At 40.1% G+C, this 23,914-nt stretch overlaps 1 protein-coding gene across 1 annotated transcript in view; it reads left to right on the plus strand.

The window, feature by feature from the left end:
- Myo1e (myosin IE) overlaps positions 1–23,914 on the plus strand; it is a 190,677-nt gene that overhangs the window by 87,534 nt on the left and 79,229 nt on the right. Inside the window, exons 4-6 of the mRNA XM_048792944.1 lie at positions 3,585–3,679; positions 19,251–19,338; positions 23,320–23,409. Of these exons, the coding sequence (XP_048648901.1) occupies positions 3,585–3,679; positions 19,251–19,338; positions 23,320–23,409 (273 nt within the window). The remainder of the gene's footprint in view (positions 1–3,584; positions 3,680–19,250; positions 19,339–23,319; positions 23,410–23,914) is intronic.

Raw genomic sequence — 23,914 nt, forward strand, 5'->3', positions numbered from 1 at the left:
AAAAACAATAACAGGTTAAGAAAAATAAGGCAATGGGAATATCCTTTCAGAATTAAACCCTTAGCTGTGGCTTATATGACTTGAAAATGAAAAATGAATATTTTATTACTCCATTTATTAATGTGGAACCATCTCCTATCAACTTTAGCTCCATAGTCATTTCAGTTGTTAATAAAAATAGAAGCTGTGATCCTTGTTAATATATTTTATTTTGCGGTTCAGCACTTACTTCCCTTGGTCTTCCCATCTCTGCCTCTTCCTTTCTTCTGCCACTCCTCTCCTCTGTAGCAGAAGCACAAGAGCATTCACTAATTCTGACCCCTGGAAGTCAAACAAAAGAGAGCCCACACAGATTCATCAGTTGAAGTGGAAGGCAACTTAGTCAGAGCAGGAGCCCACCCCAGTGTTGCCAGATGAATGGTGCTGGTAGCTGGAGCCGAAGGAGGCTGCCACGCGAGAGGCCTTTGATAAAGCTGCCTTTATGGAGGCCCAGCACAAGGGAAACACTGTCTGCAGAGGCCAGGCCCTGCCCTGGCCCCCAGTGGGAGGACCCTGAGACAGAGCTGATTCTGCATCCTTGATGGCAGCCAGGGCACCATGCATGGAAATACTATGCTTGCGTTTCCTTCCAGTTCTCTGAAAAGGGCTGTTGCCTGTGAGTCCCTTTTAGATCATTCATCTGTCAAAGAATTGTCTTTATAGGAATGTAGAATTTCTTTGGTACCAGGGATTGAACCCAGGGAGTCTTAACTACTGAGCCACATCCCCAGCTCTTTTTATTTCGAGACAGGGTCTTGCTAAGTTACTTATGGCTTCACTAAGTTGCTGAGGCTGGCTTTGAACTTGATATCTTTCTCCCTCAGCTTCGAGAATCACTGGGATTATAGGCAAGTGCCACCACACCTGGCTCTTTTTGGTAATTTTTGAGGGAGTGGTAAAGGTGGGCACCAAGAAATTGAATAGAGCAGGGCTGAAGTCAGGCTGAGACAGTGAATTTATTAGGTACAGAAAAATGTTTTAGTTTGTATTTGTGCATAGCTAAGCAGTCTCATGAGACTAAATCATTAACCCAGGATCCTCCTTCCTCAGCCTCCCAAGTCCCGCTGGGATTACAGGGGTGTGCCACCACACCTGGCTGAAATGTAATATTTTTGTCAGGGGGATGGAGAGGGCATCGGGGATTGAACTCAGGACACTTGACCACTAAGCCACATCCCCAGCCCTATTTTGTATTTTATTTAGAGACAGGGTCTCACTGGGTTGCTTAGTGCCTCATTTTTGCTGAGGCTGGCTTTGAACTTGGGATCCTCCTGCCTCAGCCTCCCAAGCCACTGGGATTATAGGATATGCCACTGTGTGTAATTTTTTAAATTGCTAATTGTAACAGTGTTATAAAGTACCATGTAACAGTGTTCCTGAGTACCATGCACTGTGTGTGCATGCAACAACTTTAATAAAACATCCGTGGATGCTGGCTATATCCTACTATATCTACCTCCATTTCACAGGTGAGGAAACTGAGGCTCAAAAGTGACATATTAGAATTTACCAAGCTAGGATTTGAAGTCGGGTCTCCTTGATTTTAGGGTCTCAGGAGATGGGAAATGCCTACTCTGTAATTCTCACAGGTAGCTAGCTCAGAGGCTCAGTAAGATCCTAGATGGGAAACCAATTTAGAAGTTCAGAGGAGACACTAGCTTTCATTCAGCAGCTTGGAAGCCTCACTGGGCAGTGACTTGCCCACACCTTTCCCTCGGTTACCCCCAGTGTTCTCTCCACTCCATTTCTTTCCATTTTCCATCCTCTTTTCTTTCTTAAAATCCTCTACTTCCCTGTTTTCAAAGTGACATTAAAACAATATTGAACTAGCAAGATTTGGGTTAGGAGAAGCTGGTCTAAGACTCTATTATGAGGTTCCAGTCAGGCATCCTCTTCTGATAATGAAGGCAGGTTTAACATACTATTCTGGTCCCTGAGTAAAGTTTTCCAGTCACCCAGTCCCAGGATGGCCTCCAGCTCTGACTGGGCAGTTCCTCTGGGGAGCCCTGAGCATGGGATACACCAGTGTTTGCCCTGTGTGCAGGCACCAGCTCCCCTCCTCCTCCCCACTAAATTTGGTCTTCTAGAGCTTGGCAATGGGCAGCAATTTCTCAGCCAGGCCCCTTTTCCTGTAGTAAGTGATAAGGCTCAAAGATGGAATAGGTTCTGCTTTACCTTTACAAAAGTGAGTTTCCTGTCCATCTTCTCTGTTACTCTCTGCTATTAGTGCTCTGTGTGGTTTATAGCATGAGCATTCTTAACCCCACTTCAGAGCTGGGAACCAGTGAAGCATTCTAAATGTCTGCTCATCCTGGATCTGGTATTCTTTTAACTTTGAGGTTCAGTAATCTTTTTTTTTTTTTTTAAGAGAGAAAGAGAGAGAGAATTTTAATATTTATTTTTTAGTTTTCGGCGGACACAAGATCTTTGTTTGTATGTGGTGCTGAGGATCGTACCCGGGCTGCATGCATGCCAGGCGAGTGCGCTACCGCTTGAGCCACATCCCCAGCCCTAGTAATCTTAAATTTAAGAATACTTTATCCAGCTATCCACCACAGTGAAGTGCTTTTCTCTTTAGTAATTTTCTTGTACCAGGGATTGAACCCAGTAATGTTTAACCATTGAGCCACATCCTCAGCCCTTTATTTGTTTATTTTTTTTAATTTAATTTTATTTATTTTTTTATTTTGAGACAGTGTCTCTCTAAGTTGCTCAGGGCCTCACTAAGATGCTGAGGCTGGTTTTGAACTTGATATCTTTCTCCCTTAGCTTCAAGAATCACTGGGATTATAGACAAGTGCCACCACACCTGGTTCTTTTTGGTAATTTTTGAGGGAGTGGTAAAGGTGGGCACCAAGAAATTGAATAGAGCAGGGCTGAAGTCAGGCTGAGACAGTGAATTTATTAGGTACAGAAAAATGTTTTAGTTTGTATTTGTGCATAGCTAAGCAGTCTCCTGAGACTAAATCATAAACCCAGGAATTTTTGGTGTAGCAGAATATTTTTCCCCTACTGGCCAAACTAGTTTATCCCTTTAAAGAACCACACCTCCTTGCTTTTTCTTATGGAAAATCCACAGTCTCACTTAATTTCCTCTGAGATCCCAGAATCTATAAAGAAAAGAAAAATGTACATAGGAATTTAGAATTCTATTCAAAATCAAACCCAAGTTTTTGGTTGGGCTCTTCTGACCTGTTGCCCAGGTGCCTTCAGAAACATTTAGCAGTAAAACCTCTTTACAGAGGCGTGCTTGAGTGGAAGGGTGTGGTGTTGAAGGACCCAAAGACGTTGGGTCATGTCTGAAGGCTGAGTCACACACATGCCCAGGAAGTGTCCTTCCAGATTCCATCTAAATTTTCTTAGGGTGTAACTCTTTGTAAACTAGGGATATTTTATAAATTCTTGTACCATGCAAACTTTACCATGTAATTATAGGCATTGGAACTATATAGTGGTGGGTTCACTTCCAAGGCCAATAAAAGCATTCAGTGTGTTGCTCTTTCTAACATGTATTTTTGGTTTTGTTTCTGTTTTTGCCTTTCTAGGCACAGTATGAAAATCCACCACATATTTATGCCCTTGCAGATAGTATGTACAGAAACATGATCATCGACAGAGAGAACCAGTGCGTCATCATCAGGTATGAGAAAGACCATATTAGTAGGTGGGAGGACGCTGTGCCACTGTCCTTATAGAGTTCTGCCGGAAGCGTTGGTTTTGCAACAGCCTCTGATGTCACAGGCTGGTTAATGTGTCTGCATGACAAGCAGCCTGGCTGCTTTGTCCTGGTTTATTTCATAATTCGACATCATTGAGTGCCAGATCATAAAAGCTTTCAGTTTCCATAGGGTTGCTGTTTTTGCCCTGTTGCTTAAGACATTGAGGCTTTAGGGCACACAGTACCAGCCAGACCTTTCTGATCATGGGGGCAAAGATGCTGTCGTGACCCTGGATGGAAATCATAAGCATCTCCCCTTCATCTGACTGTACTGTGACTTGGCTCTGAAATGATAACCTTAGTATTACAAGCATAGTAACTGTGTTTCACTATGTTGTCTCTGGGTTCCACTTTCTAGGACCTTAATAATTTACAGTTCAAATTTGAACTTTTTTTTTTATATTATTCTGTCATTTGGTTTGAGTTTTTTTGAGGACATTACTAATAAATGCCAGTAGTGGGTATCTGTAGCTATATTTCATAATCCTTTTAACCTGACCCAGGTTCTGAGTGTTGGCTGGGTTTAGGTTCTTTTAAATTTATTTACTGATATGAACATTTTCAAACATAGATATAGAAAATATAAATATCCATACTCCCATCACTTAGAATTGGACAGTTAACATTTTGTCCAAAAAAGCAAACAATAAAAAGGACCCCAAATATAATCATTTTATTCTTCACTACCTGTTTTAGTTTCTTTACCTGATCATTTTTTTTAACTTTATCATGGATCCTCACAAACATACAAAATTAGAAAGAGCAGTATAAAATGTCCCTCTGTATTTGCCATCTACTTTGCATAGTTATCCATATGTGGCCAGACTTGTTTCATTTAGTTCTCCCCTCCTGTCCCACTTGATTATTTAAAGCAAATTCTAGATGGTAAATTCCTTCATTTGTCAATAATTGGAATACACCTCTAAAAGAGAGGTACATACCTTACAAAGAATAATTCTTGGGGCAGGGGTATAGCTCAGAGTACTTGCTTACTTAGTACATGCAGGACCCTAGGATTGATCCAACAAATGATAATTATTTTGTCATCTAATATTATTAGTATTCCAATTCTGTGACTGTTTTATAAATTCTTCTCCTCCTCCTTCTCCTTCTCCTTCTCCTCCTTCTTCTTCTCTGGCTTGTTTTCATTTAGGATCCAAACAAGGCCCACCCATAGCACCTGGTTGCTACATCTCTGAAATCTCTTAATTGTTAACTATTCTCCTTTGTTGTCTTTGTTTTCTTGGCACTTATTTGTTAAAGAAAGGGACTGTTTGCCCAGCACTGCCTTCTACAGTCTGGCACTGACTGTATCCTGTGATGACACTTAAGTATTCCACCATTCCCCGGATTTCCTGTAAAATGGTAGTTAGATCTAAAAGCTTGATCAGATTCAGATTCAGTTTTTTGGCCAAAACACTTCATTGGATGCTGAGGACTTAATTCCCGTTGATCTCTCTTCATGTGATGTTCAGATTCTCAATGGATACATCCATTGCTAATTCTCATTTCACCACTATTCCTTATTAGTGGTTAAAAAAAATAGTTATTTTTCAATTCTATTATTTTCCTGCATGTGTTCGTTCGAGTTATTTTGTCACCTTCAAATGCAGTCTTTATGGGGAAACGAGATAAAATGCTCGATTCGTTTTCTTTACTTACCACTTTTCAAAGTAATGAGTTGTTGCCCTAGCAACCTCCCAAGGTAATGTGTTTTTATTTTCAGTATCATTTCAAACTAGTGAATTTTAAATGTTTTACCTACTTAATTATATTGCAGTTACTCTTTTGGAGGCTCAAATGATTCTATTCTTGACCGGTGAGAGCCCTTTCATTGGCTATTATGTCCTTTTGCCATGTCCCTAGTGATATCTGATGATTTCAGGGTCTGAAATGTTCCCAGCTCATCCTGTACATTTCTTGCCCAAGACAGGAATCAGCCACTTCTCCAAGAGTTCCTGATTCATTTTAGTGGGACATGGTATTTACAAACCACTAATCTGGGCACCGAGAATTCTCAATACCCTGTGTTGTTGGTACTTCTAGTTTTCAGAAGACAAGCTAGGGTATAGACATTTATAAAGAGAACAATGAAATATGAGTTCATAGTGCTCTTACGAGTTCATTTTGAAGATGGTAGAGTTTGAACATTTCTTCAGTTTCTATATTTGTAACTCATTTCTCTTGGGTCAAAAATCTTGATCCTGATGATATTAACACAACTACTTTATACTGTCTTTGTTTTTATATACATATAGTAGGATAAAGCAAATAAGTAATTTTGCTAATGCTTTAAAATAACAATCCTAATACTATTATAGCAATACTGAATTCATTTTTAAGTTTCTTTGTTCTTTTTGTCCAAGTTCCCCATATTTAAAGTTAAAATATTGGGTTTTTAAACTCACGTAGAACATTCCTTCTCTTTGTCATTTGCACATCAATCTAACCTTGATTCCATTTTCCACTTTAGTGGTTTAACCTTTTTAAGTTGAATTTTGTTTTGTAATTGTGTAAAAGCCATATACATGGCTCCAAAATTGAAGCTACAGAACACGAGCACTGAAGCAGTTCAAGGTAAATACGGATCTCAAGTATTTCAAGGTAAATACAGACTTCATAAAATTTTGCCCCTAAATATTTCCACATGCATCTCTGAAAAAGAAAAATATTCAATATCATCTAAAACACAGCAGTCTATATTCACATTGCTGCAAACATGATCTTCCCTGCTGGCTTATGCAAACCAAGGAAGGTTGGGTGCATTTGGTTATGAATGTTAAAGTTTATTTTTATCCTGCCACAGTTCCCCTACTGCTACTTTTTTTTTTATGACATTTTTTTTTTTTCATGACAAAGTTTTTCACTGCTGTTGCTGGGGTTGAATGCAAGTTCTTGTGCATGCTAAATAGGCCCCCTACCATAGCAGAAAGCCCAGGGGCCCCCTTGACATTGATTTTTTTTTTTTTTTTTGGAGAGACCAGCCAGTTTTCCTACAGACACCTCCTGGAGGTGTCTAATTGTTTTCACATGGTCTCATTGTATTTACTCCTGTAACTGATTCTTCTATAAATTAGAAGTTAGATCCAAATGCTTGATTAGATGCAGGTTATTCCCGTTGGGGAGGCATACTGGAGTACTGGGAGACTTGGGTTGCTAAGTAGAAAGTGCTTTTGTGGGACACTGAGTTGAGGTCTCTGGTCACTAGAGAGGTGGGAGGTGTTTTCCTAACTGAACTTATTGAGAGTCTGGATAAGTTTGTTATAGAACCTTGTGCCCTTTCTCCTTCCTCAGTCTTTTCCTCTTCTGGGGGTGTGCTAGGATGGGAAGGGAGGGAATGGGCTTGTTGCATATGCTGCTGCAGTGTGGAAGCTGCCTCAGTCTCACCTGGCCCACGATTTTTCCGTGCTCAGATTCCCCGCTGCCTCTCACTGTGGGATACACAGGCACTGAAGTGGGCAAATGTCCTGCTTCCAGGATCCTTTTTTCCAGCTTTTCAGGTGGCAGGGACTTCAAGGATCTCTTCCCAAGGGTTTCCTGTTAAGGTGGCTGCAATTAATTTAGGAGATGGTAGAAGAGGGAGCTTCAGAAACTCCTTAGAGTTAAGCAAAACTCAGGTGAAGGGCTCAGTCCTCCTCACCCTCCCTTCTGATCAGCTGACTACAAATTCCCACTGCACCCTCAGGTTTAGTAATTCACTAGAGCCACTCACAGAACTCAGGACAACCCTATATTTAGGATTGCAGTTTTATTATTGCAACAGAATGCAAATCAGAACTGGACAAAAGAAATGACACATAGGGTGAGGTCTGAGAGGGTCCAAATGTGAGGTTTCCTGTCATGCCTTCTCATGGAGTCACGGATGTGTTTCTCTTTCAACTACAATATGTGACAGTACCCATTGCCAACCAGGGGAGCTCATGCAAGTCTCTGGTGTCCAGAGTTTTTATTTAAGCTTGGTCACATTTTTCCTGCATGGTTGACCTTTGATTTCTGGATCTTTCTAAAGGTCCAGGCAGTACCTTTAATCTCCAACTTCCTCTGGAGGTATATTCCAAAATATTACATTGTTGAGTTGGTCCAGGCCCCCAGGCCATCAAAGACACATCTACAGGGGCCTGGAAGTCACTTCTTAGGTACAGAGGCCAAAAGCCCAACCTCTCTTGAGTTACAAGAGTTACAAGAGTATTCAAGAGGGGCTGTAGTGGTGTAGAGCATTTGCCTAGCATGTGTGAGGCACTGGGTTCAACTTTCAGCACTGCTTATAAATAAATGAATAAAATAAAGGTCCATCAACAACTAATATATATACAGAAACTGTGGTTCCTTTGCTTTGAGAAAGTAGATTTTCAATTTCTGGCATGTGGCTGGTGGTCATTCTCACCAGTTTTCTGACCCCAGGCAGCACACCCAACACTGTTTTGGGCCTCATTAATTTAATTTATTATTAAATCTGTTAATAAACTGATTGAACAGATGAATTCTGAGGTTTCCTGGCTTTGGGATTCTTTCTTCCAAATAATGCTAACAGGGAGGGAAGACAGAGAAATGTCCTATAGAGAGGCCCCGGTTTGTAGCCATAGTGCTGAATGAGCTGGGTGCTTGGTCTGCCAGAGGCAGGATCTAATGTTGCCTGCCTAAATAAATGTATGATCAGAAAACAAACTGAACCCTTTTTTCTTTTCTTTTTTTGACACAGGAAATTGAACCCAGGGGCACTTAACCACTGAGCATCTTCAGCCTTTATAATTTTTATTTTTTTATTTTGAGACAGGGTCTCACTAAGTTGCATAGGTGCTTGCTAAGTTGCTGAGGCTGACCTCAAACTTGTGATCCTCCTGCCTCAGCCTCCTGAGCCTCTGGGATTACAGGCTGCACCACTGTGCCGACAAAACTGAACCCATTCTCATGAGAGCTGGAAGAGGAGTCTTCTCCTGTGCTAGGGGACTCTGCCATGGCTAGACAGAGTCAGAATTTGAGCAGCAGTATTTAGAATATTTAAAAAAAAAAGTGAATAGTGATGTAATTTCCACGGCATTCTTATAGACCTTCACTTCCTTAACTTCCCTGGCATGACTGTCTAAGTGAGTGTGGATGGGATACCACAGCCCATATAGTTAGCATTGCCAGTTTCCTCACAATCTTACTCTGGTTTTAAAGCAGCGAGCACAGTGACAGGATGGACAGGCAGCTGACTGTTTCTGGATTAGAAATCAGTGTAACAAATTTAATTTTAAAAGAAAGTAATCAAGGAAGAAGATGGCACTAGTTTCCACTGAAGCTTTGGTCTTGAGTCATGAATGCCAGCCAGCTCGATTTGTGAAAATGGCCCGAATAGGGCAGCCTAAGGTAGTCTGACCAAGCTGGTCATCCAGACTCACAAACCAGTGTGAATCTGACCCCAGTTTGTCATGATGTAGGGAGAATCCTGCCTGTGGATGCTGGTTATTCGTTCTGGAACAGAGTCCATGAGAAGAGACAAATCACCATTAGAAGGCTGAACGGAGGGTTGAATTGAGAGTGAAGGGACGATTGGCCTGATGGCACTTAACTCCACCTGGAAATGTTGGGTGCTGGTCTACTCCTCAGAGTAGCCATTTTACTTGGAGAAAAAACCTTCCATTTCTGCTTTTATTTTCCTGCCTGACTCCATGTAGATGAAGCCCCTACTGTTGTCCTGTACTGTCCTACCAACCTAGGATTGGCCACAGATGTTCCCAGATCTTCCTTCATGATATGCTGGCAGACAGGTCAGAGAGATGGCATCTATGTGCTGATTTCATCCACTACACCTTGTGTTCACTAATTTGACTCTCCAGAGATAACTTAAATTTCTTTAACCAATTTCTAAATTCCTTATTAGCTCAGTGGCTATACAGATATCTAGGAGCCACCTCTAGAGGTTGTTTGAACTGATTTATGGGGGACCTAGGGCATCTGTATCTTTTCTCAAGCTCCCAAGTTACTTTAGTTGATTCTGGACTAAGGCTCTTGAAATTCTGATTCCAGGTCTCCTCTGTTTAGCACCTTTAAGCCAAGCAATGTGTACTCCCTGAGTGTCTGCCCTCTGCTGGTGCTCTCCGTATAGGTTATTTTTCATAATCCTCATTGTAATAGCATTACTCTTTCTCAAAGTTAACCCAGAAAATCAGTCTTAAGAGAATTCCAAGATGGCCAAACCAGTAAATGGCACAGCCTATTTGAGCTTATCCCTGTGTGACTTCAAACTTTATACATTTTCTCTATGTCCTACTGGTAAGTGCTGCTTCTGTGTCTCAAATGTCCCATGTTTTAATGGAGATGTTAATAACTGCCATATACCCTGAAACAGAAATTAGGACATTAAATGAGGGTAGTTATTCTGGACTTAAATCCCCCCTACAAAACACAGGTACTTTTCTAAACTCAGCTCTTTGTATGTTGTTGGCCTTGATGTTCTTTCTGCATAACCAGGAGACTGGCAGTTGTGTGTGTCATGAATTGGAGGACAATCAACATTTAGACTGACTTAAATAAACAAACATGACCTTATTGATGTGTTGATCGTGGTATCTTACTGGGAAGTGAAGATGCATTTACATACCAGATAGCCATACCTGGACCACTTTCCTGAGTATGTGTGGGAGTCAGAGTTCAGTCTCCCATGTCTTTTCGTGTTTCCCTATGGTCAGTTTCTCAACTGTGGCCACCTAGCATTTGTATGGTCGTGCAGGATTGGTTGACTTGGGAATATAAGGTTGATTTGTGGCAGGTCCCCCTGAAGGACAAGCTGGTGACCTGCACATAAGTTTGTAGGTCTTGGTGATGTCTTGAAGGTCTCTGAGCAGGGACGTGATACCAAAGGTCAGTCTATTGGGCCAGAGTGGATAGGATCTTGAGGGAATACAGAAATCTCGTGCTGTGGTATGGACTGATCTGAGTTGGAAAGGGAAGGTGTATGACATTCAATAAGCCTGTGAAGGAATAAATGGATGAGCAAGTGAATGTGGACTCCGGGCCATGCCAACATGGAAACAGCAGCTATGTAAATATATTAGCATCATTAAAAAACATGAGCACCTTAAGACTTGGTAGATATCTGTGCACCCAGTGGACAAACAGCCCATATCTGCTTAGCTCATTAATCTTCTGTTCTCTAAAATCCAGAATTTGGATTTGTGTAAGAGAACCACATATATGATATTTGAGGATATTAAAGACAACTATGTAAATCTATTTAATGAAATAGTCACGGAGTGGTAAAAGGAAAGAAGTAGTAAGTGCTTCTCATATTCTTAATCATCTCTTCATCACTGGACAGGATTTTGGCAGTGTGTCCAGAGGCCTTTCTGAAACTCTTGCCGGCTGACCTCTCTGGAGGCACGCTGGGCCTCAGAGAACATTTATATGGCAGCTTTATTGCAGCCATCAAAAGTGAATTCCTATCACTTTGGTCCTGAACCAGCTCCTGCCACCTTAAAATGTTTACAAACTGTGATGTCAATTTGAAAGCATCATATTTATCAGTTATTAATTTGTTTGAAATATCCTGAAGCCCCCCNGATTTCTGACCTACCTGCTTCAAAAGATATTTTGGAACTGGAATCCTAATATTTGCAGTAGTAAAGATGAAAGCCAAGACTTCTGGTGTCTGGCTTGTGTCTCCACCCTGTCCTCCCCTTTCACCATCAGGTGTCACATAGATTCTCAAGCAGTCTTCCTGTCTTTGATGTACTTCAGGGACTTTTTATTATTAGCATTGGGACTCTGCTCAAGGCGCTCTTGAGTTTCTGTTGGTCCACCCAGTCTCGTTGACCTAAGCAGCATTGACTGAAGACTCGCTGTCCCTCTAGCCTGGCTTTGGGAGGCCCTGTCAACTCCCACCTCTGACTAACTGGGGGCTTCATGAGGAGGTCTCATTGCCTCTGAGACTCAAGTTTGTTGATCTGCAAAGAGGGTAATAGTAATACCTAGTTTGCCAGGTTGTCATAAAGATTGAAAATGCTTTCATTAAAGGATACAAAGCAAATACAGCCATCCCTTGATCTCCCCAGGGGATTGGTTCTAAGACCCCTGCAGATATCAAAAGATATGGCAAAGCTGTGTTCCCAGCCAGGGCGGCCTAACTCTATTGGTTCACTCTTTCCAGTTTTCTCTGTTCTTTTGAGCCAACAGGCTTTAGGTTAGCTGGTACTAATCTATTGCCACCCACAGTCATTAGGTACAATGGAAAGATCTCTGGGGTGAGTCACAGAGTGGACTCTATTCTGTTCTGTTTAAAGGGGTAAATTCTCTAAGCCTCAGTCACTTGTTCTGAAAAATGGGAACTAATACCTTAAAAGAATGTAAAGAAAGATAATGAAGAAAATGTGCATGAAAAGTATTATTAAACTATGATGTAAAATGTCTGCTAGTAACACTGAGAAGAATTATAGAGGCAGTAAGTGGCTGAGCTGGAACTTACACTTGGTCTTCAGACTAAACATTGGGTTCTTTCTATTGCATCAGGCTGGGCTCAGATGAGCATTGCCATGGGGCCATTTTCTTGGCAGACTAGATGAGAATTTTGTCTGCCTGACAGCACTAATTAGCTGGGTGTTTGTCTGGGAGAGGGAAAAAATGACAGCTCTTTGTCTTAGTCACACTTTTTTCAATGCGTTAAGGAATAAATCTGCATCATTTGCCCAGCAGTTTCAACATGTCTGTGTGATTCTGAATTTTATACAAAATAGCAGGTATTGAGGATTTGTATTTGAATGTGATTTCAAGGTCTGATAGAGGACCCCTCTCTCATCAACCCTGTAGTCCCCCAGAGGTGTATCACCTCCGATTGACTTCAGTCCCAGGTCCGTGGGGCTGCCAGGAACAGAGTCTGTGAGTAGTCATTGGAGAGGGCTGCCCAGAACATTCTTTGATGTGGCTTCTCATTCTAACAGCATTATCTTGTCTTGTGATCACAGTGAGGCAGGCTGTTATTTGTTTGTTCCAACTGTGTGTGAGATAATAAATGTTTCTGGCAGAAGGCTTGCCTAAATGGGCGTGTCTCAGTGAAGACTCAGGAGCAGTTAAAAGTTTGATCATACTATGAACTGTGCGATTCACACAGTTACTTAGGAAACATTGGTGGTTTTAATTGACTGTCCAAGCTGTGGGAGAATTTTAAATATTCATGCTCATCTGAAGCAGTGTAGCTCAGGCTTCAGGGCAAGACTGCCTAGGTCCTTTCCTAGCTTTGTGTTTTTGCTGTTTTCTGTTGTGTTGACAGAAATACCTGAGACTGAGTACCTGAGTAGATTTTGGATCCTGGTTCTGGAGACCTGGAAGTTTAAGAGCATGATGATAGTTTTGGCAGTGGCTTCTGTTGAGGCCCTTGTGCTGCTTCAACTCATGAAAATACATGGAAAGAGTGGGAGGGCAAATAAGAGAGGGAGTATGGGGGCCAATCTTGCTTTATAGCAGCTGGCTCTCAGATAACTAATCTATTCCCACTAAATGAGAACTTAAGGGAGAAAAACATCAATCTATTAATGAGGGCTCCAGCCCCAACCCCACTAGGGCCCACCTCCCAATACTGCCCCATTGAGAATTAGGATTCTACAATGGACCTTGGGGTACATTCAAACCATAGCACACTGCCACTCGCTAGCTAAATGTCCTTGAGCAAGTTGCTTATGAATGGAAATAATAATAGTACCCACTTTGGAGGGGGCGGTATTTGGACAAGATGATTGATATACGTGAAGCACTGACAACAGCCCTTGGTGCTCATTAAACATTCAATGGATACATGCTACAAATTATTGTATATATTTTAGTGTTCCTTTTAAATATTTCCTGGAATTGATGTTATTTCTCATCTTCCAGATTATTTTTCAATCACAACTATTTTTCTTTTATAACTTTAAAATTTAAAAAAGACTATCTTTTAAAAAAACTTTGGGGGGCTGGGGTTGTGGCTCAGCTTGCCTAGCACGTGTGAGGGGCTGGGTTTGAGCCTCCGTACCACATAAAAATAAATAAATAAAACAAAGGTATTGTGTCCAACTACAACTAAAAAAATATATTTAAAAAAAAAACTATTCCTTTTTATCTATCCTTGCAGTTATACCTTTTAAAAAAAGAGTCAGGTTCAGAACTATCATGTTCTTATATCAAAAAAAGAGGGTCTGAGAAGAATAGGTCCAGTGGGGCTTTTCTTTGCCTTGTCTGTCTCCTCACCTGTGGCTCCCATGATGAATGTCCATCCTCCTACTTTTTCTCACGCCTTGCTGACCTTTCTATCTTATTCTCTGGGTTTTCTGTTTTCTGCCCTTTGTAGTTCCACAGTGCTTAGGCATGAAGGTCCATAAGTTGACCTCAGCCTGGGTCTGTCCAGCGTTTCTGCACCTGCATTCTGGGCAGGAGTGCCAGGCAAACTATGCTGTGCTCGTGGTCACCTGTGGGCATCTTCCAGGCTTCTTCTGGCTAACTTCACTGTGCTTTTCTTTTATGATGTTAGTATTTTGTGGGGATGTCTTCTGAGATTATGACGACATCCTGCTCCTCTTCAAAGCTCCACCCACTAGGCTCACTCACCATCCACAGAAGACTCCTGCCCAAACTGGTCTTCTGTGTGATGGTGGCCAAGTGTGGCAGTCTTTTCCCATCATTCCTTCCACACTTATTTGTTAGTGTTCTATCATGAGAAAGAGCTTTCCTGTGTCCCCTATTTGTTGTTTGATTCATTTTTTTTATAGCAATATGGATTTAGGGTCTTCTATTTTATTCCAAAGATCATAATCCAGTATTATTATTTCTCTTGATTTGACCAAACTGGTTCTTAGGTGCTTGATATGTTCACATCAGTTGCTGGACATTTCCTTAGTTTGGGGCATAATTTTATATATATATCAGACCCACCTTGTGTTTTCCCCACTTTGGCCCTGGCATTGGCCATTTTTCCAAAGAAGCCCTGGTTCCTTTTAATGAAGAGTAATTGAGGCCAAGACCTGGGGCTTCAAGTGCTCGCTGCTGCTGATGTGTCCCTGCTTGTAGGACTTTTCTGTCTTTTCCTCTCGTGCCTCCTGTTGGTACTCCTTAAAACCATGCCCACATCTCCATTATGTTGTGGATAGCCTGTGTACACTCAGGCTCCATCAGGCAGTGAGCTCCTCTTGGGCAAGAGCCATGTCTCACTGTGACCACAGCTTACCATGTGGAGGGGCCTAGAACATGCATAGAAGGTGAACAAGTACACGCAGAATTTTTGCTTTAAGTTTTTGTCCTTTCTAAAGTGCAAAAAAAGCAACATTTCAGTTACACTAAGTCAGCTACAAGGAAACAGTAGCTATCAGGATGGAGAACCAGTAGAAGTATTCTGAAACCAGGAATGAAGTGATGGGAGTAGACTGGTGAGTTTCCAGTAGTGGGAAGAAGGGTGGGCCGAAAGCAAAAATTTTTACTTTTTTAAAAAAAATATGTATTATTTTAGATGTAAGTGGACATAATACCTTTATTTTATTTTTATGTGGTGGTGAGGATTGAACCCAGTGCCTCATGCATCCCAGGCAAGCACTGTACCACTGAGGCACAGCCTCAGCTCTATTTTTACTTTTGCTAGAATAAATCAAAACGAATTGGAAACACTATTGGTGACTACGTGAGGAATAACCTTCTAACTCAGATAAATCATTATAGTCCTTCCATCCAATTATTAATATACTATTATATAGCTTTTTCTCCAAGAACACTTTTTCTTTGAAATTTTAGTGCATGTTTCCATTTCTAAAGCTAACATGCACAAACATTACATTATTTTCTACTTGAATTAATATTTCTTATATTTGGTTTTAAAGTGCTGGGCTGGTTCCCAACAAGGTTTATTCCAAACTAGGGTGTTAGTTAAAAATTCCTATTTCTAGAAACTATTCTTAGAGATTAACTTTCAGCAGGTTGGAGAAGGGTCTTGACCATGGGCATTTTTAAAATACTCCAGGATTCTGAAAGGCTGATCAGGTTTAACCTGACTCAAAGAAATAATCATACTCCCTGAATCCAGCTATTAATCTAGCATGGTACATTTTCCTAATTTCTGGACTTGGTTTTGTTTTGTCTTCTTTAGAAGTCCACTAAAGCTAATTAAATCAGGAAAGGCTACAAATTGTTCTAATTGCTGTGAGATGCAAAGTAAATAATTCAGGGTTATTCTGTATAATCTGCCTGATAACTTCACCTTCTTTTCACTTGGGTTTTAGTCCAGGGGAAGAAACAGCATTTGCCCTCCCTTATAGGCCAGCCCTTATAGGCCAGCATGATTCTTGTTGCATATCCTATACAATTCAGGTAATTATCTAACATCTCATCATTGTATGATAGTTTGAGCAAATTACCGGCTGTGATTAATGAAACTTAAGTATCTGTAAATTGAAACTGAGAAATAAAAATTCCGCACATCAATGTTCAGCCAGAACTAATTATTTTAAATCTACTGAAAAAGATCACAGTTACTGGGAACGTAGATGTCCTATTTTTTGGACCTGACATACTTATGTTAATATAAGAGAATAGTTATTTAACTTCCCATTACTCTTTTCTTTTGCCTCTAACAAAAGAGATACATACTTCATGTTTGATCATAATGTTAAAGGCATTGTCGGGGTGAATAGCTAAACTTTTATTTTATAATTATACTAGGATTTTTCTGGGTTTCTTTCTTTCTCTCTTAAAACTTGTTCTATGAGGGCTGGGGATATGCTCAGTGGGTAGAGTGCTGGCCTCACATGCATAAGACCCTGGGTTCAATCCCTAGCCCCATAAAACAAGAAAACAAACAAACACTTGTTGGAGGCAAGAGGATCACAAGTTCAAAGCCAGCCTCAGCAAACTAGTTAGGCCCTCAGCAACTTAGTGAGAGCTTGTCTCAAAATTAAAAAAAAAAAAAAATCCTGAGGATGTGGCTCAGTGGTTTAGCACCCTGAGTTCACTCCCCAGTACCAAAATAAACCAAAAAACAAAGGAAAATGTACTAGAAAATGTTTCCTCATAGTGATATGAGGGAAGTTTAATAATAATGTAATAGAATTGATGCATATTGATTATCTTGTGATGTGATCCCTCTTTTTTTCTGGAAAAGCTGTTTTAAAAAATCTGAAATACATGTGTGATTGCTTGTCTAAAAAGAGAAAACAATATGAACAGTAGGAGAAATCACATCAAGGGAAAAAAAAAAAAAGAATTGTCAACCAGCTTCCTTAACAAGTCAGAAATATCATTTGTTTTCTTTTTCCATTTCAGTTTTTTCCCACATTACTTTTACATAGTTAGAAAGATGATGTAGATACATAATCTTCTGCTCAGATTGCCACTTAACCTTAGCTACACTGTCTTTTTTGTTGCCTCGAAGTCTTTATAATTATTTTAAATGTCTGTGTAATGTTACACTGGTGGTTGTGCCTTTGTACTCCTGGATTTTCCAATATTGAATGTTTACCTTGTTATAGCTTAGAAAATGAAGTTTTATTGTTGACAAAACTTGAGCTTCAATTGAGAGAGAGTGCATGTATTAACTGTATCTAGTATATAAATCTTTTGATTATGTTGACCATTTAAAGGAATAATTTCCTCATGGGGAAAGGCATATCCTCTGTAAACAGCCTGACACCTCATCCCAGATTCTGGGTTTCTACTTGACATTGTATCTTATGAAATTTCAGCTTGGCTTCCCTGTTCACATGACCAGGAAGCCTGGGAGCTCAGGCCTGACATGAATTGCATAGATGGATTCAGTACTTCGGAGGTCACAAGTCCTGAGTGGAACATGGCTCCCTTGCTTCTCACCTAAGCTTTTTTCTTAAACATACCATGTATTAATTAGTTCTAAGAAATCCAACAAAGTTCTGACTTTTGGGAAATGGCTATTTTAATTTTGTTTTGTTTGGCTTTGAGATATCAAATTATTTCAATATTGATTCCAGTTTCCACTTGGGGCTGGGGGATTAACTTGCTTGATTTTGTACCCTAGTCAGAGTTTCCTCTTCTCACAGGTAACTCAGAAATTGATGACAGTTCATCAGGCTGGGTGTTCATAGGAGAACATTTGTGGTGTACCACCAAATTCTTGTCACCTAGCACAAACAGCTGTATTGTCTTATGAACTCGTAGCAGCCTGTTTTGTTTTGTTTTTCATATGAAGTCCTCCAACATTTCATATGGTATAATTCTATTATGGCAACACAAAGCCTACCAATAGGAAAATGAGAAATCTGACTTAATCGTGTTTTTGAATTATTAATTCAGGGGATTTTGAAGGAAAAAAACGGGGATTTTGAAGAGCAGACTATTAACAAAGGCAGTTAAGCTACCAAACGGAAGGTAGTCTGTTACTCAGGATGTGATTAATATTGCCTCATCATTTAATTTTAGAACTTCTAAAATAAGGAAGCTTGTTCAAGGCACAGTTTGAAATCTCAGAGTGCCTACTTTGTCTTTTTTCTTTTTAATTACAAAAGTAACATATTGTTACAAAAAGTTTGGAGAATAATAAACTGAAAAAGTCTCCCATGGTCTCCTGGCTAGGACCCAAATTTCTGCTAATATTTTGTAATACTTCTAGTCTTGTTTTCATAAATATATTATTTTATTTTTATTCATTTATTTTGTGGTGTTGGGGATTAAATTCAGGGCTTCACCCATACTAGGCAAGCATTTTACACTCCCAGCCCTTTAATTAAAAAAAAAAAAATTATCTATTTTACTGGGAATTGAACCCAGGGACACTTTACCACTGAGCTGTATTCCCAGCCCTTTTTTATTTTATTTGTTTGTTTGTTTTTGTGGTGCTGGGGATTAAACCCAGAGCCTTGTGCATGGCAAGGAGGCACTCTACCAACTGAGCTATATCCCCAGGCCTTATTTTTTATTTTGAGACAGGATCTCACTGAATTGCTTAGGGCTTTGCTAAGATGATGAGATTGACCTTAAACTTGAGATTTCCTGCCTCAGCCTCCTGAGTTGCTGGAATTCAAGGCTTGAACTACTGTACTACCTAAACATATTTTTGTAATGATGTTTTGAAGGTGGTTTGAATCTAACAGTACTTCCTATCCCTTCCCCCCATGTTTACATGTTTTTTTATTAATTAGTTTGCTAATTATTAATTTACTACTTAAATGGTGCTACATTATGATCTAGTAGATCAGAAAGCTTAATGGATGGCCATTATAATTTCTGCAGAATTCTATCCTTCTCATGTTCCCTAATTTTCTTAATCATGCTCCCTATTATTGAGTAGTTAGAATGCTTACGTGTCTGTCCTGTGCAGAATGGTAATTAGCAAGACTCTAATTAGCGTCATGTTCATGTTGCTCACATAGCCATGAGGGTGACCTCATCCTGCATGGTTTGCCTTTCAGGACCCATAATGTACATATTTTTGCTGAATTTCTTGTCACTTGTTTTCTTTTTATTTGTTGGGGTGGGTGAAGGAGCTGGTCATGATCTACTTCACGGGTGGACATTTTTGTCTTTCTTTCCTCAGTGGTGAGAGTGGTGCTGGAAAGACAGTGGCTGCCAAATACATCATGAGTTATATCTCCAGAGTGTCTGGAGGAGGCCCCAAAGTCCAGGTAAGTTGGTAATGACCCATTTTGAGACCTTGTGTTATTTGGAAATGTGAAAGATCCCATGTGCTATTTTTAAAAGAATTTTTTTTTAACATGGAAAAGATTCTATAACCAAGAAACAGGAAGTCTGTAAAAAAATATCATTTTGAGATAGACATGCCAGCTTCTGCAAATCAATAAAAACAGTCCAAAAGGAAAATAAACAAACCATATCTCATAGAAAATGAAGTATAAATTACTAATCAAACATGAAGATATGCTCATATTGTCATGATAATAAGAAACAAAACTACAAAAAAAAAAAAACCTGTATTTTTACCTACTAGATTGACAAAATTCTTGTAGTGTTTTAAACTCTCTTGGCAAGAACATGAGAACATAGTCATTCTCATGTGTTGCTCTGGCAGGAACATGAACTAGTATAGTATACTTTATTTCATGAGGGCATTTCAGAAAAATCTATCAAATTTATACACATGCTCCCTTTGACTCAGTAGTTCTGTTAAAATGATTTCTTCTTTTTTTGAGACAGGGCTTAGCTAAGTTGCCAAGGCTGACCTCAAACCTACAATCCTTCCACCTCAGCCTCCAAAGTTACTGGGATTACAGGCATTAGCCACTGTGCATGTCTTGATTTATCCTTCAGCTATGCTGAAAGGTATGCAAAATGATACATATATAAAATTATATGTGGCATTTTCTGGTAATGCAGAAAACTGGAAACAAATGCTCATCTATAAGCAACTAGTGAAATAATTTGTGGTTTGTCATATATTAGATTTTTATACAGCCATAAAAATGAGACTTCATGTTGTTCTATGAAATGATCTCCAAGATATATTCATTAATTGCAAAAAGCAAGGCTCCAAACCCTCTATATAATATGAGGAAAAATGAGTATGCATCAGTATTTATTTGGATATGCACTACATCTCCCTGGAAGGATACCCAAGAAATAGGTTGTCTTTAGGGAAGGCACTGGGAGACTGGGAGAGGCTGTACTCTTCCTGTACACCCTTCACATACTTATATTGGACTCTGAATAAATTGCCAATTCAAGAAATCTATAAATTTTAAAAGAAAGGGAAAAGAGAAAAGAAGGAATGATTAGCGAATATGAAGAAAACATCAGAAAATTCACAACAGATGAAAAGATAAGGAGAATTCCCTGGCAGAGAAGCAACAGAGTCAGGAAGATAGAGAGATGAACTGGGTAGATCAGCTTCATCTATTCTCTGTCACTGATTGTGGTAGCAGAATCAACAATGACAGAAGCTAGTAAAGCCAGCTCCCCAAGGAGCAGGGGGTGATGGTGATCAGGAGCTAAGGTCTAGAGGGGACTATCCCAAAGTATAGTGCTCTTCACTGCACACAGTGCTGGTGAACTTTTCAAAATTATAATTCTTGTTCCAAAGTAGAATCAATTCTAAAGATTAATTTTTAAAAATCAGAATCATTTAATAAGGAATGTTATTGCCATGGTGAACTGTAGACTTTTAAAAAAAAGATAAATTAAATTTTTTTATTAATTAGTTTGCTGATTATTAATTTACTACTTAAATGACCTAGTAGACCAGAAAGCTTAAGGATTTTAAGGTCCATATTTTCTTATGTAAACTGAAAGGGTCTCAGTAGGACCTCTTTCTCTGAAGAAAAAGGAAACTCTAGAGCAGTTAGCTCTGTCTAGGAGGAGGTGAATGCAAGTAATGCCTATAATTCTAAGTTTACTAAGTAGCCATATTTACAAAAAGTAAAATGAAACCGATGAAATTAATTTTTAAATGTTTTATTTAAACCAACTGTGTTCAGCTTTTCATCACTGTAACAAAATACTGGAGAAAAAACAACTTTAGGAGAAAGATTTATTTTGATTCACAGTTTCAGAGGCTCAGTCCTCTGTCAACTGGCTCCATTGCTCTGGGCCTGCGGTTAAGGCAGGGCATCATGGTGGAAGGGCATAACAGAGGAAAGCTGCTCACCTCATGGAAGCCAGAAAGCAGAGAGAGAGAGAGACAGATGAGGGGGAGAGAGAGAGAGAGAGAGAGAGGCGCCTAGGGACAAGATAATAGTTCCCAAGTGTATGCTCCCAAGAAGGACCCACTCTCTTCAACTAGGTCCCACCTCCTGCAGTTTCTTCGCTTCCTAGTAATCCATTCAGATCATTAATTCATCAATGGATTAATGGATCAGAGCCTCATGATTTAAACGTTTTCAAAAAGCCCACCTCTAACACCACTGTATTTGGAATCAAGCCTTCAACCCGTGAGTCTGGTGTGGTTCAGTCCACTTGCTTTTCTCTATTCACATGACTCTGTCCTTAGAGGGCCAATGTGGAGGCAGGAATCAGAATGCTATTTTGTAAGTGGGCTGCTCTTTAATTTATTCTTTCTCTTTTCCTTGATAACTTCATCACATGCTTCCAATTCTGTTGGACATCACTGATAGTTCATAAGTTCATACATGCAAAACCATACTCACTTTAAAAGTCTCTGATTAGACCTGGAGGCTTGAGCTCTTGCCTTAATCCCCAACACCACAAAAACAAACAATTGTAACAGCAGCAGCAGAAGCAGCAGCAACAAAAACAACAACAGTTTCTAATCAAAGAAGGGAAGAGATAGAAGAGCCTTCCACTCATTCCTTTCCTAAGAGGAGCTGAGAGCTTTGAGTGGTGTAGGCACATCTAGCCAGCAAACAGAAGACAGAAGATCCATAAACTCAAAATTTATTTTACAAAGAAAAGCAAATTTTATAATGATTCACGAGTTTTTAAGGACTAGACAGATTGGAAATATTTTTCTGAGTTTGACCCCATGGAGGGACCACCCAGAATTTGCCCTTGGTGCCATTGCTATCAATGATTCCAAAGTTGGACGGAACCAGTCCTCATTTCTTGAGATACCTAATCTTCTGAATATTCAGATGGGTACCGAGGGAGCACTTTGGCTGTTAAATGGTCGATTTGTCTTGAGTGCCTTCTTTAGTCCTGTTTGCCACAGCCCATGACCTAGTGGTCGGATTGCAGACGGTTAATGTTGATTTTTCTCTTCCTGTTTTCCTATGAGGACAGTGATACAGAGCTCTTGGCTTAGAATTAGTCAGTAGCTAAAGAGCATAAGCCAGAAGACTTGTTATTTCTGGAACATGTTTAACCATAGCATGTGAATAATTAGAAGTACAAGGAATGACTCATTGTTCAAATCCTATCTATTGAACTGTCTTATGTCCGTGGTGTGTTTTGCACACTTTTAAGTCTGGCATAGAACTTGGGTGTTTTGAAAACCAAATTCTTCCCCTCTAGGAGACTAGGACTTATTTCACAAAATCCAGCATTGGCCCAAGTGTGGATCCATGCTGGCAAAACCAGCAGCACCAGGGAGCTGGTTAGAAATGCAGGTTCTTGGATCATGCCCCAGACCTGCTAAATCCACATCTGCATTTTAACAAAATCCATAGATGATTCATGCACATTAAAGTTTGAGGAACACCAGATTATATTTCTAAAACTTTGAGGAAGAGATACTAATTAATTTTCCCTTAAGGTAGCTTTTGCCTGTAGTTGAGCAGGGGAGGAGCTGGGAAGGGCCATGATCAGAAAAACTAATCACAACAGCAAGGAGATGCCCCTTGTTGCTTCACTTTCTTACTTGCTGTGACTCCTGGCACACTCAGAAGTGCAGAGTGAAGCTGTAGCCACACTAGGTAGAGGTCCAGATCAGGAACATTTGTGGATTCTGCTTTATTAGTGGCAACCTGGCTCCTGGGGATCCTGCATCAAGCCAAGGGAGTTGGGAGACCCAGTCGCACATACAGGGTCAGATCTGTTGCCATGAAAGAATAGATTCTCGAGAAATTCCCAGGGATACATGACTTGGGGCTTCTCTCCTTACAGCATTCAGAAACTAGGACATTAGGGAAAGTGCAGCTTCGCATGTGTGGCAGGTGTCTGCACCTCCTTAACCTGTGGTCTGTTTGCTGTGACAGCATGTGAAGGACATCATCCTGCAGTCCAATCCGCTGCTGGAGGCCTTTGGGAATGCCAAGACTGTCCGAAACAACAACTCCAGCAGATTTGTAAGTCTCATCCCTGTTTCAGAGAAATTTGCCTAATTGATGATGATGATGCTCTTACCTTAAGTCCTAGGTCCCAAAGGAAATAAGAGCATTTCACATATCATCAGGAAGCCACCTTGTCAATTTCTCCTTTATTTTCTAAAGCAGCATGTTATCAAGCTCCAATTTAATCTTTGACTAAAGTTATTTTTGAGCTTCAAGGATGCAAACTAGATATTTCAAAAGCAGTTGCCTTACTGAAGAAATAAAAATTGATGAAAGTGGTGGATTTGGTTCCTGAGGAGTTTTGCTTGTTCCCTAGAGAAATGAATGGAATCAATAGGTATCTCAGAGATCACTGCCCACCAGCAATGATTTTGCTCTTCAGAGCTAGGTCTGTGAAAGGAGCAGATCCTTGGACTGACTGGTTGCATGGAGAGAAACTTCCTCCCCTGTCAGAGTGAGCTGACTGCACACCCAGCCTCTCTGGCTTTATGCATTCACTTTATGGGTTCAGAAGTGACTG

The sequence above is a fragment of the Marmota marmota genome, unplaced genomic scaffold (assembly GCF_001458135.2).
Source record: "Marmota marmota marmota unplaced genomic scaffold, marMar, whole genome shotgun sequence".
Classification (NCBI taxonomy): Eukaryota; Metazoa; Chordata; class Mammalia; order Rodentia; family Sciuridae; genus Marmota; species Marmota marmota.